Below are 17135 nucleotides of genomic sequence, written 5' to 3' on the forward strand. Positions count from 1 at the left end.
AAGCAGCTAGGATACAGATGTCAATGGAGGATATTAGGTATCTTGGGGACATGAAAAAGAGGCACATTGAAAACATATTCTATGTTAGGCAGAGTCTGTCTCCCAAGGTAGACTAATGAGAGGCAAAAAATAAATAATTCCTTCCGTTAAGGGGAAATCAGAAGAGAAGGAAAAGATTTAGACATACACAGACAAAAAAGCAGAACAGTCACGGCCACACAGTGATTAAAAACCTTAGTCCCTGTCCCTCTACTTCTACCACTCTCCAACAGGCAAAAGGATTCTGTTAGCTGGAGCAGACAACAGACATTGGAATCTGATGGTTTCATCAGGTATCTTATTCAAAAGTATTTCTTCTGAAGTCTTGTTGACCATACTGGCAGCAGTGATCCAAGTTGGCACAAAGTCACGTGTACGTGACACAGAGAAGAGATGGAAGCAGATTTTCTTTCCCTTTTTGTGAATAGCACAAAGAGCCATCCATCATGCCACACCATGAAAAGGCTCATCGTGTTTTCTGCCATTTTAAATGTAACATAATTTCTTGAAGATTCCTGCAAGAAAGGTAATATAGTATCCCTAAAATACTGTTACTTACAAAAGGTACATGACATCAATCCTTCCAAAAACTGCTTCTGTAAAATAGTTGAAGAGGCCTATAATATCTGAAACATCATGTGATTCTGTTCTTCTGGCACTGACCACTTCTGTATTTCCTCTTGAAGAAGTTATTGTAGTCATCTTACAGACTGCAACAAGAAAGAAAGAAAACATTGCTGTTCTGGCAGATCCCCCTACAATCCATTGTTCAACATAGTTACTTGAAATGGATTTTTATGTAAACTGTGAAGAAGTGCAATTTGGATCGATTTAAGTGCCTAGTTCCTGTAGACCTTTGCAAGATGACATACTGCCTGCACATAAATACAGCATGCAAACAGTGCACAAGTAGAAATACAGCAGGCAATCATCTCTATTGTATGTATTCTACACGCTACACAGGAAATAAATGTTTTTAATAGGGTATAAATTGCTTTTACATTTATTCATTTACAGGCATTTGCATGCTATCTATCAGAGCAGTGCCCCTCATTAATAATTTCAAATGTAAATCTACAGCGTTGGGAAGATCAGCTGCAAACAATCAGGATAAGAATGCTCTGGTAACATTAAACAGCAGTTTCACGTGAGGTAAGTGTTTTTTGCTCAAAACAGCTCCTCAAATTTCTTTTTAAGTCCACAGCGCTGCTTTAATTTCAGGAGGAGTTGAAGGCTCTATAGCTTCCCTGCCCAGAAGAAAAACATTTTTGTGGTTCCACATTCACAGAATTTGCCAGGCCCATGTGATTTATTGACACGCCTAGCAATTTCAGAACATATAGGGGCAACAGACATTCAGACCATCTGTGACTATCAATTAACAGTTCATTTATTTTTTAGCTGTGTTGCTACTCCATATTGTAGCCTGTTCTGATATAATCAAGAATTATGCATTATTGACCACACAAATTGACCAATCACAACAATTTTCTGCAATTTCTGGAATACACTTGTGCAACATATAGCCTTACTAACCCAAAAAAGCCTAAATAACCAACATACCTAGAAAAGCAGAACACTTTTACCAATCTGCCAAACACAGTAGCCATTTCTGACGTTGTCTCCAAACCCAGATGTGATGCCCAATTTTTAGGCCCTACAAATCCCAACAAAAATGGTGTAGCAAGGGAAACCCCTAATTTTATACCTTTTAACTACAGAAAGAGTTATGTATACTGCTACATCTTTCACACACAGTCAAAATATTGTTATAGGTAACACCACAGGTCTCAGTCACAGAAACATATGTTTGCAAAGAGGTCCCAGCACCAACCTGCAGCAAAATGTCCTCTGCAGGTTTAAATGCATGTGCTCAGTAAACAGAATTTTCGTTATGCAGAAAGAACTAGCGAGGCTAGAGTATACTTATTGCTGAGTATAACAATAACATCGACAAGGAAAAAAAATATACTAACTTGTGTAACACTTCTCAAACATCTTAAGATTATATATATTCTTCCTAGTGGAGTGGAAGGCAACTATACCCATGGCTAAATGACAAATGATTCTTAAAATAAGCAAAGAAAATGCCACGTAATTCACTTACACATTTTATTAAGCAACTGCAAACTGTGAGACTACTAAAATAGTTGGTTATTTTCAATTAATGTCAACTCCATATATAAAAATAAATAGGAATTTTAAAATGTTGTTAATGACCTTAAATCTAGCGTTAAGATTATTTCAACCTAGGAAAACAGTTTGCCACATTCCCGCATTCAATTGTTTGACTTAATCCATTGAAAAAAATATCACCCTCGTCTCCACTAGCTCCCCCTTAAAGGCTCTAAACACTCATGTCATCACGACTGACAGAAAGCAGCATTTACACATTAAAACTGTGTTGCATTTCCGTAAGAAAACGCACTGTTCCTACAGCAGCTCCTGTATTTCTTCTACGAGAGCAGCAGAGCACAGATGAGACTTGGCAAAACAGGCAGTTAAAGAACCGTTCCTCTTCCGAACTAGAATAATTTCCTCTCTGCCTCCTTAAACAAATACTCTCTTTTAAGCACAAGTGCGGTATGTTTTTTTTTTTTTCCGTTGCTGACTCCAGACACACCAAATGCGCGCATCTGTACCATAGGTGGGCATCTCACAGCGCTTCTGTGGGACACCTAGGGAGATGGTAGGTGGCACTCACTTCACCCCACCCCACCCCACCATGAACGGCTGGCTTCAGCAGCCGGGATCGCGGCCTGTCCACCATTCCCACCCCCGAAAAGGCCAGACCCAAATTTCAAGGCCCAGATGACCCGGATGTAGGCTACTAGATCTGAGGACCGGACAGGGCTCGCTCACCTGACAGGAGCGGGGCAGGAGTTCAACGCCCACACTGTTAACACCTCTCGGGCCTCCCTTCAGCAGCAGGGACCCTGCCACACCGTGAAAGAAAGACACACTCCCCATCACACCACACAAGCCCCCCCCCCGGGCGCGGGTCCGGGCCGCCCGCAGCCCCCACAGGCAGGCGGAGCCCGGACCCCCCTCCGCCGAGCCGCTAGAGGGCACCGTTTACGGGCGTGGGACCCTCCGGCTGCACCGGGCACTCACCTCCCTCCCGCTGCGGCGGGGAATCCTGTTCCCCGTCGCGGTCAGGGAGGGACGGACAGACTGACCGACTGATGGACCGGCCGGCCCCCGCCTCGCTACCGGCGTCGGGACGCGCCGCCGTTACCACGGCAACGACGCCCGCCGGCGCTGCGCCAGGTCAGAGGTGACAGGGGCGGGGTTTGCAGGGAGAGGAGGCGGCAAGATGGCGTCTACGGCGGCCGGGAAGCAGCGGATCCCCAAAGTGGCGAAGGTGCTGGGGAGGAGGCGGCGGCGGGCCCGCGGCCGGGGGTGGGGAGAGGGGCCGGGGTGGCCGGGCCCTGATCCTCGGGGCAGTGTCGGGCGGCCCGGAGCGGCCGGGCCCTGCCGGGAAGGGAGAGCGGAACTCCCCGCGGCCTCTGGAAGTTTGGCCTCTCCTCACGCCCCGGGCTGGTGCTGGCCATAAGGGCCCCGTCGGTCTGAGGGGGGTCTCCGAATCATTTTTCGGTGAATAGTGAAGCCACCGGAGTAAATTAGCCATGAGGAGATTTTTCAATTTTGTATTAGAAGGGGAAAACGTGAATCAAGCTGCCTTACTTTACAGGTGAAAAATAAAGCACCCGCCGAAGTTCAGATCACAGCAGAACAGCTTTTAAGAGAGGCCAAAGAGAGAGAACTTGAACTTCTTCCACCACCGCCTCAGCAGAAGATCACAGATGTTGAAGAGCTAAATGACTACAAACTCCGGAAAAGAAAGGTAAAGGCAAAAAAAAAAAAAAAAATTCTAATCGTGATGCTCATAATCTTACTGCTTTTTAACTTAAACAAGATGTAGACTATTTTACTTGTGGATTTTCCAGATGAATAGCAATTCATAAAAAAAACCATGTTTCCATAGAAAATGCTACTTTCATGTAAAAATTGTACATTAAATATATGTTGTTTAAGATAGAATTTGGTAGTACACGACATACTACGTGTGACCATGTTCAATATGTTCAGAACACTGCAAGGGTAATTACATACGTGGATGATACGCAGTTTCTTCATCGCCACTGATATACTTGGCCAGGCAGCATGACAGAACATTAGTAAACTTTACAGTAATGCTGGTGTTTTTTTCCACAACTCTTTAAAAAAGACAGAGCGTGTTTGCAAGTGATGTCTCTGTTCTGTACAATTATGATGTTACCTGACACACTTTAGAACACAGCTTTCTATACTAATCATGGTTATGTTTGATAATGGTCTTGAAATTTGACCATTTTGCATGTGATGCTGCAGGTGTAATTTTTTTCTTCTTCATTTGAAAGAATTGCTTTGCTTCTGTAAACCTATGTACAGTTTTGTTCTGCTTTTTCCTTTGATAATTGCTGTCCTGGATCAGCAAAGCAAACGTATCCCTAAGAGAGAACTTTAAATGTTTTCAGCACAGAGCAATTTTTTAGTTACAGCCAACATAAATGAGGACTATCATTCCCTGAAGCGTATACACGTATGTTCAGAACTGGTGACCATTGTAGCACAACAGCACAGCATCTCTGTACTCAGCCCTGAGTGGGTGTTCGTTTCCCTCCTTACTGTAGTGGCTAGGACTCTTTGTGACAACTTTGGGCCTTACTGTGCTGGATGCTGACGTTCCTCACTCGGGCACGTGCAGAGCAACTGGAATCAGATGATCAACACCACAGCCCTGCAAAAACAATTTTTTCGTTTTATCTTTTTTCATCTCTCATATGAACGGCAGTAATGAGCCACCACGTTAACTGTGTTAAACCATGTTTAGCCACGTGTTAAGTATGAGTAGCATTGATTCTGACAGAAGCCAAACACAAGGCTGAAGATGCCCTCACCCTTGCACTGAGAAGTGAAATTTGTCTAGCACATTTGATGCCAGTATATTAAATCCAGGGAATAAGAATAAGGCATCTTGCTTTAAAGAAGTACAGAGTAACAGTATATAAAGGCCAAAGTGAATAAACTTGTGCTGGTGCATCCACATATTTTCAGATTTGTCTGCAATGACTGGATTCCATTTGTCCAGGTAATGTTGCTATTGAAACACTAAGCAGGAGATTTAAAAAAATAGTAAGATTTTAGTGCTGTCAGTTATTTTTCCATCAGTTTTTCAGGTGTCAGGTTGCACTTCTAGCTTCTCTATTATGCAATTTTTAGAAAGTGTTGTATTGAGTATGATTCGTTACTACATCTGCATGTGTGTGAGGCATTTGGAATTCATTCCAATAACAGTAATATTCCATAAGCCATTTATAGCATGATTGGCCTGCACAGGGGGGGTTTCTTACTTACAGAAATAATTTTTCTCCTCAGACTTTTGAAGATAACATAAGAAAAAACAGGACTGTTATCAGTAATTGGATAAAGTACGCACAATGGGAGGAAAGCCTAAAAGAAATACAGAGGTAATTATGATGCAGCTGTTGACATCTCTCATAAACCTTTTAAGATGCATGTTTACAAACACCATCGAAGTCTTAGAGGCACGTTATATACACAACTTACTTCTCTTTGCTTTCCAGAGCCCGTTCCATTTACGAGCGTGCTTTAGATGTAGACTACAGAAATGTCACACTCTGGCTGAAATATGCAGAAATGGAAATGAAGAACCGCCAGGTTAATCATGCACGAAACATTTGGGATCGAGCCATTACCACCCTTCCCAGGGTGAACCAGTTCTGGTATGTTTATAGAGAGCAGGGCATTGCTTTTACCCCCAAAGACTCCTGATCATTTTTCTGGTTTGCTATCATGCAAAAGTGCATTGTTTTTTGTTTCTCCAAGTCTCTAGGCTAGTCTGAAAAAAAAGAGAAAGGCTTAAGTTTTGGAAAGAATTTGTACTTTGGGACAGTGTATTGGGACAGAAGGATGTTTGTGTACCTGCATGCTGCCAATTACAACAGTATCCATAGGCATTTCAGGGGTGCAAGTGGGGAATAGGTGAAGAAATCTCAGTAATGCTGTTATTAGGCACTCAGAAAATCCTTGTAATTGATGTGTTTACTATGTGTTTATAAAAACTTGATCTTGTTTTCTAAGGTATAAGTATACTTACATGGAAGAGATGCTGGGGAATGTTGCTGGATCACGTCAGGTGTTCGAACGTTGGATGGAGTGGCAACCAGAAGAGCAAGCTTGGCATTCCTATATTAACTTTGAGTTGAGATACAAGGAGGTGGACAGGGCACGTACCATTTATGAGCGATATATCCTTTTTAATGCATTGCAACACCTGCCCAAGTTTAGGCCTGCATTCTTTATTTCTTTCTTCTCTATTCTACCTCCAGCTGTGTCCCTGTGCTCCTTTTTGCTGTGGTGTGTTGGGAGTAAGCCACCATGCTGAGAGCCAGCTGTAGGTATTAAAAGCACATTTAGTATGTGCCTCCAAATTCTGTTAGGTGAATGTACGTCCTGCCACAATACTGTGTAGTTAACAGCACTCATGCTTCCAGCTTTTTTGCAGCCATTTTTTTTTCAGATTCTCCTCCTTAAGCTTCTCCCTGACCCTTGCCTGATTTTTATCCCTTTTTAAATTTTAAGTTCTCAGTAAGGCACAACGCCTTTGTGTGCTTAGAGCTGTTTTGTGTCTTCTTCCCAGTTGCACTTTATGCATATGCCATCCTTGGGATTGTTTCAACTAGTCCATGACCCTGTAGTCACTGGGAAGAATGCTATTTGAAATGTCCAATTCAACTACCCCTGTTTCTTTAACATAACTCTACTTGTTATTGTTCATCCTGATGTTAAAAACTGGATCAAGTACGCCCGCTTTGAAGAGAAGCACAGTTATTTTGCTCACGCAAGGAAAGTATACGAGAGGGCAGTGGAGTTCTTCGGAGAAGAGCATATGGATGAGCACTTGTACGTGGCTTTTGCAAAATTTGAGGAGAACCAGAAAGAAGTAAGACCTTCTTGATAATACATCAGACTAGTTCTAACTGCCCCCACAAGATTTCTTCTTAAATGTCAAACTCAAGGCCACTTAACATTCACTGCAATACTTCTGTTTTTCAGCACTGTGTGAGATGTTGTAGTCTGAGTTAAGGAGACAATTGTTTGCTTAGCTTCTATTTGCCTTTTGGTCACATTAAGGAAATACGTTCTAAGAAAGGTGGGCACCAAACGTGCCAAGCCTGAGAATAGTGTCATTGGATCAAATACATATCCTCAGATTTGTAAGTTCCCTGGAGGCTGTAGGCCTGCATGATAAAAAAAAAAAAAAAAAAAAAAAAAAAAAAAAAAAACCCAAACTGAATTAGCCATGTTTTTCCCAGATGGTCTCTTTAAAGTGCCATGTCCGTTAAGCAATTGAAAACATTCTGTGAACCCAGAGCTACAACCTCTTAAAAATACTTTAAATATTTCAGACCTGTAAATGCATAAGAGGTGGTAGGTTTTGGTATTTACAGATTAATATTTTTTTTTCCTCCAAAGTTTACTTTTCAGGGAGATCTGTGTTAGTCTTGTCCTGAAACAATCATTTACATTGAGATATTCTATGATTCAACATTCTATTAAATATTGCCAAAAGCTTCTTGAGAAGTTGTGGGGGAGGACAGAAGCTGCTTTGTAAATATTACTCAAATGGTATTTAATATTTTCAGTTTGAAAGAGTAAGGGTGATCTACAAGTACGCCTTGGATAGAATTCCAAAACAGGATGCCCAAAATCTCTTCAAGAATTACACCATCTTTGAGAAGAAGTTTGGAGACAGAAGGGGGATTGAAGACATCATTGTCAGCAAGAGGAGATTCCAGTATGAAGAGGAAGTGAAGGTATGTATTGCAAATACCCTCTGGGCTCGTTGTTCATCCAGATACTGCTTAAGGTACATGAGTGTCTCGTGATATGAAGGCTGATGAGTTTTACATTACCCTTGATACTCAGTCCAAGAAAATGCCAAGAGAACGCTGTTCTTTTTGGAGGCGGAATTCCATCCGTGGGGGTGAATGATACTTCCACTCACTTCTTGTTTCTGCGTTCTAATGTAGATTGTGGAGACAGAGTTTTTGATTGAACTCAGAGCTCCGTACCCGTCAGTCATCTTATGGGATGATGCAGTTTAGCTGGTAACTAACTTCTTCCCTTCTGTTATCCAGTAACTTTTACAGGACACCTCACTTGTGTGTAAATACCTTTTTGTGAGAAAACAGGCGTGCCACAGCTGTCTGCTGTTCACTGAATGCTGCATATTTCATCGTTTCCTCTTCCATTCTCACAGTTCAGTTTGTTTGCCTTCACTTAAAGAATAATATTTGTAGGTAAAATAAAGAAATAAATGCCCTTTAGCCCAGAAGCTCTAGCTTAAGCATACTTGAGACCAACACTTTTCATTAATATTCCGATGATCTATTTTAAAGGAGAAATTCCGAATAAAAACTGTAACTAAAGGAACGGGGTCTGTTATTTGTAGTTACTGAAATTTCTTTCCCATTTCTCTGCTCCCATCTTTCTGGAAGGCAAATCCACATAATTATGATGCATGGTTTGACTACCTGAGGTTAGTTGAAAGTGACACAGATGCTGAGACTGTCCGAGAAGTGTATGAAAGAGCCATTGCCAACGTTCCCCCAATTCAAGAGAAAAGACACTGGAAAAGATACATCTATCTTTGGATTAACTATGCGTTATATGAAGAGCTGGAGGCAAAGGCAAGTAGTAAGGACTCGGGTTTTATTCCTTCCCAGGTATTTTCCTTATATTAAATAGCTACCGATATTTTAATAAGAAAACCGAGAACTAAAAAAACTATGTTCTTACTTGTTTTGTGTAACTAGCTACAGGATTTGCAATTTAAATATGTGGGGTTTCCCCTTCCTTTTTCTCTCCCGTGCATAGGGGAACAAAATATTTCAGTTTCACCCCAATTCATTCGGCAACACGTTGATAATAAAAGCAGAAGGAGGTCTTTTCTACCCCATCTGAATTGCCTGTTCCGGGCTGTTACTTGAACTTGTGAAATAGTTTTAGATTTAACAAAACTATTTGTGAAGTTGTTCTGTGAAGCAGTCAAATTCTTGCTGTAGTGGCCTTTTGAGGCTGTGTATTTCTTCTGTTATCAGTCATGTAACATTACAGCTGTTCTTTATTTCATAAAATTTTAGTGCAGTATACCTATTCAGGGTCTTTTAAAGGAAAAAAAAGACTTCCCCAGCCCCAGTGGGGACACTCTTGATTTTATTGTCTAATTCTTAGTGTTGAATGTTGTTTTCAAAAGACTACTCTTACTGATTCTCAGAAATTACCATCTTTGAATTGTGCACACTAAGTAGATAAGTAGTTTTATATCTTAAGCATACATGATTTTAAAGAACTTGCACAAACAATCATTGCACAAATCAAAATCTAGTGTAATCTTAGTAGTGAACAAAGTATTTCATTTTGCCGCTTCTTACAGGACGGAGAACGAACCAGACAAGTGTATCAGGCTTGTATCGAGCTCATTCCCCACAAGAAGGTATGGCTCCTCCAGCAGTTTGTATTGAGTCTTGAATTAAAATTCCCAAGATAGGATCCTTTAGTTTTCTTTCCCCAACAAGTTTCAGGTGCATAAGCATCTCCAAATGGATACTAGCACATTCATGAAGACTTTGCTTAGGACTTTAAATACCCCTTCTGGTTTCTTATAATGTCCATCTTCCAAAATCGATGGTCTGGGGGTTTTTTTTGTTGTGGTTTTTGTTTCTTTTTTTTTTTTTTTTTTTAAATGGCTGTAATTTGCATCATCAATGTCAAATAGCAGGCCAGACACTGATGTCGGATTTCCTCATCCAGATGTGATGCAAGGGTTTCTCCAGCATTTTTAAATTACTAAGTATACTCTAACAATCTGAAATAACACATAGTCAGAGGATAGTCCTGTGCTACTAAACAGCCGGGAAGGACTCTTATTTTACTTGTTTTCTTCCTCAGGTTGGTCCTTGTATAGTCACTCTTAGCCCAGTTGCTTATAGTCTGTGCAGAATACTTCTTGCTCTATTTTGTGTTGGGTTACTGCCTTCTATAGCAACAGTTTCTAATTGCCTGCACAGTTCCAGCCAAGGGAGGTGCATTTGATAAACCATCTTTCAGGTGTGTATTCCCCATTACAGTCGGTCTTCAAGACTGGTTTTTTTGGTTTTCTGGGGTGTTTTTGCCAGTGAGTTTTAACTAAAATATCCGTGTGGCCAAACCCTTAAAACAAGTAATCAGCATTGCCTTGGAATGTCGAGAAATCTTAGATCATGTACTTTTCTAGTTTGTCATTAATCATGTCAGCTGCATATCAGATGTGTAGATTCAGATTAATCTGTAATTATTAAGAGTTGATTAGCTATTAATTGATTCAGTGATAGCTGATATTTTGCTAATCGATTGATTGGTTAATGAACCGTTTTCTGTGTTTGAGAAGGCTTCTGTCCTGGCCGGTTTTGCTTTCATCCAGTGGTAGAGTATATTGATCCTGTTCTAGAGAAGTTTTTTGGGGTTAGGAACTCTCAACTTTTCAGCAGGAAAATACTGAGGTCAAATGCAATTAATTGCAGTAGCAGTAACATCTTGTAGAGACAGAGTGATTATTGTTTTAAAGGACGTATGCAGTATTATTTACTAATCTTCCAACCCAACCATCCATTGTTCTTTTTCTTTCAGTTTACATTTGCTAAAATATGGCTGCTGTATGCACAGTTTGAAATACGCCAGAAAAATCTTCCACTTGCCAGAAGAGCTTTGGTAAGCTTTTGTTAATTCCCTAATTGACTGTACTAACTAATAGTAACAAGGGAATAGCATTAAAAGATCTTAAATTGTCCTTTATAAATTGCTGGTTTAATCCACTTAAATAAAGCATCCGAGAAGTCTGCAGGGACCAGTATTTACTGTCATGTACAATTTAAAAAGGAGCATAGCTTGATACGATGAATTAGCCATGGGCGGAAATGAATGTAGCTTTCTCGTTTCAGCTGACAAAACACACATCTGAATACAGGAGTACCCAAATCAGCTTAGTGCACTTGGAAATTTTTAACAGCTGCTGGTTTGTTTAAACGATACTTGTACTAGCAATAGCATTTTGAAAAGCATTTTAAATAACTAGGAGTTTTTGACTCTCAGAAACTAAGACTTCCTGAATAGAGCGTTTGAGTCCTAGCTACCAGTTTGCTGATAGAAGCAATCATGGGGACTTTGGGCAAGCTCAGGAGCTTCTGTGTAATATTCACTATGTGAATGTCAGCATGTCAGAGAGCAGTGGAGTACATTTTGGCAGCAAAGCCTTTTGAAATTAAAAACTTTCTTTCCCTACGGTTCAGATATTCTAAATAAGCTCAGCTGATAGCATTAGAAATTTTGAGAGAAAGCTAATGTTGGTAATGGTTGAGGTGGTTTGACTTTAATGAGGAAACTGATGGGATTTCCATCAAACCTATGGCACACCAGTGATAAGAGCATAAACACGAATGGTGGTCTGTCACTGATACCGAACCAAGTTTGCCTGCAACGTGCTAGTAAAGCTTTGTCTCTTGAGCTGGATTCCTGCCCATAACCAGAACAAAAGGAGGGGTTAAGTCCCCTGTGAGGCTGTTACTGTCTCCCTGTAGGAGAAGACAACCATCCGTCCTGAAGTGTGCTGCTGTTCTAGCTTGGCTTAAGATACCATTGCTCAGCATTACCATAGTCACCAGTTGGCACCTTGCTTCTGGCCTTCTTGTTTTTAGGGGTAAATGTTTCAGGAGATTCTGGAAAGGCTGCTTTGGCCTGTCTGGAAATACAAAGTTTCCTCAGTTTCTTTTAGGCTTCTCTTCTGTTAGTCTTTTTCCCTGTTGTTTAATTCCTTTGACTGGCTTTTTTTCTTTAGTAGGCCACCTTTTTCTTGTTTTGGAAACCAGATTTTGCTGCTGCAGCCATAATACTTTTTTGGACTGGACCTAGGTTTGGCAGGCAGTTTCTTTCTTTCTTTTGCCATGAGTTGACTTTGAACCACCTTCTTGGGAAGAAGTCTTCCTCCTGTCCTGAGGTGATGGTCCCGCATTGTCACCATGCAGAAGAAAAGGTCCATCTTCTGATGCTGAAGCTCTCATCAGCATGCAGACAGCACCTTGCTCTGCCTTATTTTTGCTGTCTGCACATGGTGTGTGGATTCCTTGTTTTCCCAGGGTCTGAGAGATGCTGGGACTTGGAGACAGGAGATCAGCTGGAGTCTATGCTGCTTAAGAAAATTGTAGTGTATGTGGAAGAACTGAGCATATTTTGAAATAGAAAAGGCATTTGTAGACCTTGAGAGCCATAATGGTGACCAAATAGATGTTCCCAAGTGGTGGTTTCCTCCATTTATATTAAATGCCAAGATGATCAACGTGTAGGAAAGTTGTGCAGGAGAATTGTAGTAAGAGAGTTTGATCAGAATTAACTTAATTCACATTAGCTTGAAGGAACAGAGGCTGCAGCGCTTAATAAATAAGTTGTTTACAGAAGCGACTCCCAAGAGTGAAGCTCACTACATACCTGTCTCAGATGTTCCCATTCTTAACTGTTGCGATGATGAATAGCGGTGGTGGTCCAGGAGACAGTTTCTCTTGATACAATTTTTTTTTATAAGATACTTGGGAACTACTTGCCTGGAAGACTGGTACAGACTGGTACTATGCTTTCTTCAGCTTTTGATGTCAGATGAAGTGCTCATTTGATGAGACAGGGTGAGTTTCAACTCATACTTTGTGGGGAATCCATGTTACGTGGAAGTGTAACAAGTTAGAAGGTTTTCTGCTTTCAGACTTCTTTCTTGATGTTTATGGATGCACGCTCATTTTGCAAACGTTGGTTGGATTTCATACTGGCTCTGACCAGTCTTAAGAAACAAACCAGTCTTAAAAAACAAACTGCTCAAAAATTAATTTTAGTTCAAATACTGGAGAGTAAACAGATGTTTAGAAAATAGTGGGGTTTTTTTCCTTGCAAGATCTTTTAAGTGGTTTTTGGTTTGGTTTTTTTTTTTTGCTTAACAGGGGACATCCATAGGTAAATGTCCAAAAAACAAACTGTTTAAAGGTTATATTGAATTGGAGTTACAATTGCGAGAATTTGATCGTTGTCGAAAGCTGTATGAAAAATTCCTGGAGTTTGCACCAGAAAACTGCACATCGTGGATTAAATTTGCTGAACTTGAGACCATTCTTGGCGATATTGATAGAGCCCGTGCAATATATGAGTTGGCTATTGGCCAGCCGCGGCTAGACATGCCAGAGGTAAGGGGGAAGATAAACTTTACAGTTGGCACAATTTTAAGGTATTTATTACACAGTGTGGCTAATTAAAATGTAAATAATCTACCAGCTTGAACAGAACTGCTTACCATAGTGGCTTAGCCTGTGTCTCATTAATTTAGCATCTGTTTCTTGGCAGGGTATGCGGGACTATACAGCCCATGATAACACATGGTGGGGAGAAACACGCTTACAGGAGTCAGCTAAATGGATTATGTGCACAAGATTTAATATTGCTTAGTCTTAATCCCAGCTTGTACAGTCAATAAATACTCAGATCTCTGAAAGTCTTTTTCAGATAAATTTCACATTTATCCATACTCCTTTTTTTTTTTTTTTTTTCATTATCTCAGTGTGCTGTGAACATAATGAGAGACTTCTCTTTTGCAGGTTCTTTGGAAATCCTACATTGACTTTGAAATTGAGCAAGAAGAGTATGAGAAAACAAGAAATCTTTACCGCAGATTACTTCAGCGGACGCAGCATGTTAAGGTATGTATGAGGACCTAGAACACAGAATTTTTCTTGAATCTGGTCCACGGTGCAGAAGAGGCCTTCACTGCTTTGGTTGTCTGGCTTCTTCACATCAGCAGTGAACCTAAGTTCAGTCCTGTGCCATGAAGAGGGGAAAGACATTTCTACATTATAAATGACAACAGGTGTATCATACATGAAAGAAAGCTTTGCAGAAGGTTTCCAAGCAGCCCTCTTCCTTCTGAGTAGCTTTGGAATTTTAGTTGGAAAAAAATTGCAAGGTAAAAATAGTTGTGATTTTTCCAGTGTGGTTTAGTGCTGTAATTTGATAAAATTCAGACAGATTTATGTTGATTCGAAACAACCACAAGATCTTTGTCAGTGTAGCTTATATTAATATTCGCTCTTGCCAAAATAAAGCAAATCTCACACATGGGAAACAAACACAAGTTTTCTAGGGATCTGCTTATGAAAAAGTACTTTAGACTTGCATTGACATTTGCTTTTTTGGCTGCCTCATATTTTGAAACTATCACTTAGCTATCGGACTTCAGAATGGAGGTTTCAGCTGGGTTTTGATTTGCTTTCACCACAGGTATGGATCAGCTTTGCACAGTTTGAGCTATCTGCAGGGAGGGAGGAGAGTTTGTCAAGATGCCGGCAGATTTACGAAGAGGCTAATAAGGCAATGCGAAACTGTGAGGAGAAAGAGGAGAGAGTCATGCTTCTGGAATCCTGGAGAAACTTCGAAGAGGAGTTTGGAACTGATGCCACTAAAGAGAGGATAGATAAACTTATGCCTGAAAAAATAAAGAAGAGGAGAAAACTGCAGGCTGAAGACGGGGTAAGAGACAAAATTATGCAAGTGGTCACTTTGAATCCTTGGTGGCTCTGTGCTGGGGTTTGGTACTAGATGCTACAAGTGCATACCAGTTTTACTGCAGTAATTTAAAAAAAAAGTGTTGGCCTGAAACGCATGCTGCTGAACTCCCTGCTCTTCAAGCAGTGTTTGTTTCTTAACTTTGTTTGGGACAGGCTATTCATCAAATCTGCCTGCTCATTATGCACAGGAGTAGTAGTACTGTCTTACAGCCATTCAGCTCATTGGTTTCAGCTGGTTTTCAGCTGCTATGGATGGTCTAACAAACATTGATTTTAATTTTATCTCACTATTATGCTTATTAGAAGCACCTTTTAATAGTTAACACTAACATGCAAATTAAACCTGCTTTGTGGTATTTTTTTTTCCCTAGTCTGATGCTGGCTGGGAGGAATACTATGATTATATTTTCCCGGAAGATACTGCCAATCAGCCTAATCTCAAACTACTTGCTATGGCTAAACTCTGGAAGAAACAGCAACAGGAGAGTGAAGCTGCAGAGATGGATCCAGACAAAGACATTGACGAAAGCCAGTCTTAATGCATTGCCTTTCCCCGCCCCTTTTCTTGGGTATTGTACAGTATTTTCATTGGTGACAAATAAATGTATTTGAAGAGTTTTACTATTACTGACTTGAGATGTTTTTCATTTGGGGGGGGGGGGGCGGGAAAAGCACCATATTGTAGTCGATTCCCTCTAACAGTCTGTTGATTTCCAACAATTAAAAGCAGGGGTCGTGGGGCAAGTGCAGGCGTCTGCAGCGGTTGCCAGTGGTCTGAGAACTGGGAGAACTGGACAGAAGCTTTGTTTTTAGCACAAGACCCACTCTTCTAAGGCTCCTACAAACTATCACAGTACTGCTTAAGGATATTAACACGCCAGGACAGTAGATGTACTTTCTTTAATGAGAGATGTCTCTACCCTTCCTGATTGTTTTTTTCCGGTAAATCTGTATGGATCACGAGGATAGCTGAAAACAATAAATCCTATTGACTGCAACCTGTTCAACTTCTATCCAAGTAAGCTTTTATCCCAGAAAACTATTTAGAAGGGAAAATAATAGAAGTTAAATATACTGAAACTAGTGCCTAGAAGACAAATCTGTAGAAATTACTACCACCCACTTAGTCTGTGTTTTAATATTTCAGTCTCTTGGCAGTGTATTTTGTAGTAAATAATCTGTTGGGAAGTGAAGTAGAAGCAGTTTAAGTAAGCTTCTCAATGTTTTGTATTTCATGGGGGGGGGGAAAATGAGCCTAAGCTTTCTCATCCATGAGTTCTTGGGGGGAGCGGGGGGAGGAGCCTTTCTGTCCGCTTGTGTGGGCTGGTTCCCCGGTCCAAGGGAAGTCAAGCAGTTTGCCCTTGCACTGGGGAGGGCAGGGATCGCTGCCCCAGGGCTTGGTCATGTGTCTGGGGACCTTGCCCACCAGGAAGAATGGTGATTTCTAAGAAAAAAAAAAAAAAAAAAAAAAAAGAGTGTGCCACAATAACCACCAGAGCTATGAGTCAGGCCTTAAACAAAGCTGCTGTTGACTAAAGACTGGGCAGTTACTACAGTTCTGGTCACATCTGGCCTGTCCAGCTGTGGACAGAGTAGCTGGTCAGCCTGGGGCTTATCCTTTGTACCAGCCAGGCTTGTCTGCAGCTGGAAATGCTTCCCTGTGGTCAGAAACCAGATCCTCACTCCACCATCTCATCATCCTCGCTGGGCTGATGCTTTTGAGCTTCTCCCTTTTGCCTGGTGAGGGGCAGGGTGACCATGCAGGGGAGGCCCAGAAAGGTCAAGTAGGACTTTGTAGCCCTGGAGGGGTGGTCAAGGGTGTGGGGGCCCAAGTGGATCCTGCCAATGAGGGAAAGGGCTTGAGGAGGAGCGGAAGGGGTTGCAGGTGAGAGTCTGCTTGTGCAGCTGGCGCCAATGAGTGCGATTGGGCTTTTACCACCGGAGCTCTCTTGAGGGGGAGAGATGGGATCCACCTGGCCAAGGAGAGCAAGAGGGGCTGGCCAATCTGCCCAGAAGGCTTTAAATTGGGAATGAGGGGGTAGGGGTGATGACTGGGGGGGAGGGAGGAGCAGTGGGCTGGGTTGGCAGGACAGGGTATGGGGATAAATGACCACGAATTGGAGGACTGGATGATCTCCAGAAGTGCCTTCCAACCCCTACCATTCTGTGAAATTCAGAGCAGGAGGACTTCAAGGGTGTGCCTGTGGGCAGAGGAGTGCCAGGAGGGCAGCATTAGGGGCAAAGCTCTTGCTCTTTTCTTAGGAAATCTGCGGGAGTGGGTGCCTGCCTGGAGCACCTGGGACCAGTGCTGTTTGGGCAATGCACGGCTCCATCTGGTAAGTCCTTCCTGATTTGTCCCATGTTCGTTCATCTTGTCAACTTGGCTGGCTGGCT

The 17135-nt window shown here is 41.6% G+C and overlaps 2 protein-coding genes across 6 annotated transcripts in view; one reads left to right on the forward strand and one right to left on the reverse strand.

Moving 5' to 3' along the window:
- Nucleotides 1-3287, reverse strand: part of CFAP61 (cilia and flagella associated protein 61) — a 122009-nt gene extending 118722 nt beyond the window's left edge. For 3 of the 5 annotated variants that reach the window (XM_074578700.1, XM_074578699.1, XM_074578695.1), the window contains exon 1: nucleotides 599-774. In XM_074578700.1, coding sequence (XP_074434801.1) covers nucleotides 599-774 — 176 coding nt within the window. Of the gene's footprint in view, nucleotides 1-598; nucleotides 775-2901; nucleotides 2976-3153 lie in introns of those variants that run through there. The other 2 variants (XM_074578697.1, XM_074578698.1) reach the window with 2 other exon arrangements.
- On the forward strand, nucleotides 3117-15365 carry CRNKL1 (crooked neck pre-mRNA splicing factor 1). Its single transcript, XM_074578701.1, has 14 exons — nucleotides 3117-3403; nucleotides 3734-3886; nucleotides 5461-5552; nucleotides 5670-5828; nucleotides 6187-6353; nucleotides 6870-7048; nucleotides 7752-7922; nucleotides 8607-8798; nucleotides 9545-9604; nucleotides 10777-10857; nucleotides 13128-13367; nucleotides 13776-13877; nucleotides 14455-14703; nucleotides 15113-15365. The coding sequence occupies exons 1-14, from the start codon at nucleotides 3356-3358 to the stop codon at nucleotides 15278-15280; spliced, it is 2061 nt and encodes a 686-aa protein (XP_074434802.1). The 5' UTR covers nucleotides 3117-3355; the 3' UTR covers nucleotides 15281-15365.
- The last annotated feature ends 1770 nt before the right edge of the window (nucleotides 15366-17135 follow it).

This window comes from Larus michahellis, chromosome 3 (assembly GCF_964199755.1).
Source record: "Larus michahellis chromosome 3, bLarMic1.1, whole genome shotgun sequence".
Classification (NCBI taxonomy): Eukaryota; Metazoa; Chordata; class Aves; order Charadriiformes; family Laridae; genus Larus; species Larus michahellis.

Excerpts from the sequence above, each read along its gene's own strand:
- CRNKL1 (XM_074578701.1), top strand. The coding sequence starts at position 3,356 with ATGGCGTCTACGGCGGCCGGGAAGCAGCGGATCCCCAAAGTGGCGAAG. Across the intron at positions 7,923-8,606 it reads AGTATGAAGAGGAAGTGAAG|GCAAATCCACATAATTATGA; the intron begins GTATGTATTGCA and ends TCTTTCTGGAAG. Across the intron at positions 8,799-9,544 it reads ATGAAGAGCTGGAGGCAAAG|GACGGAGAACGAACCAGACA; the intron begins GCAAGTAGTAAG and ends CGCTTCTTACAG.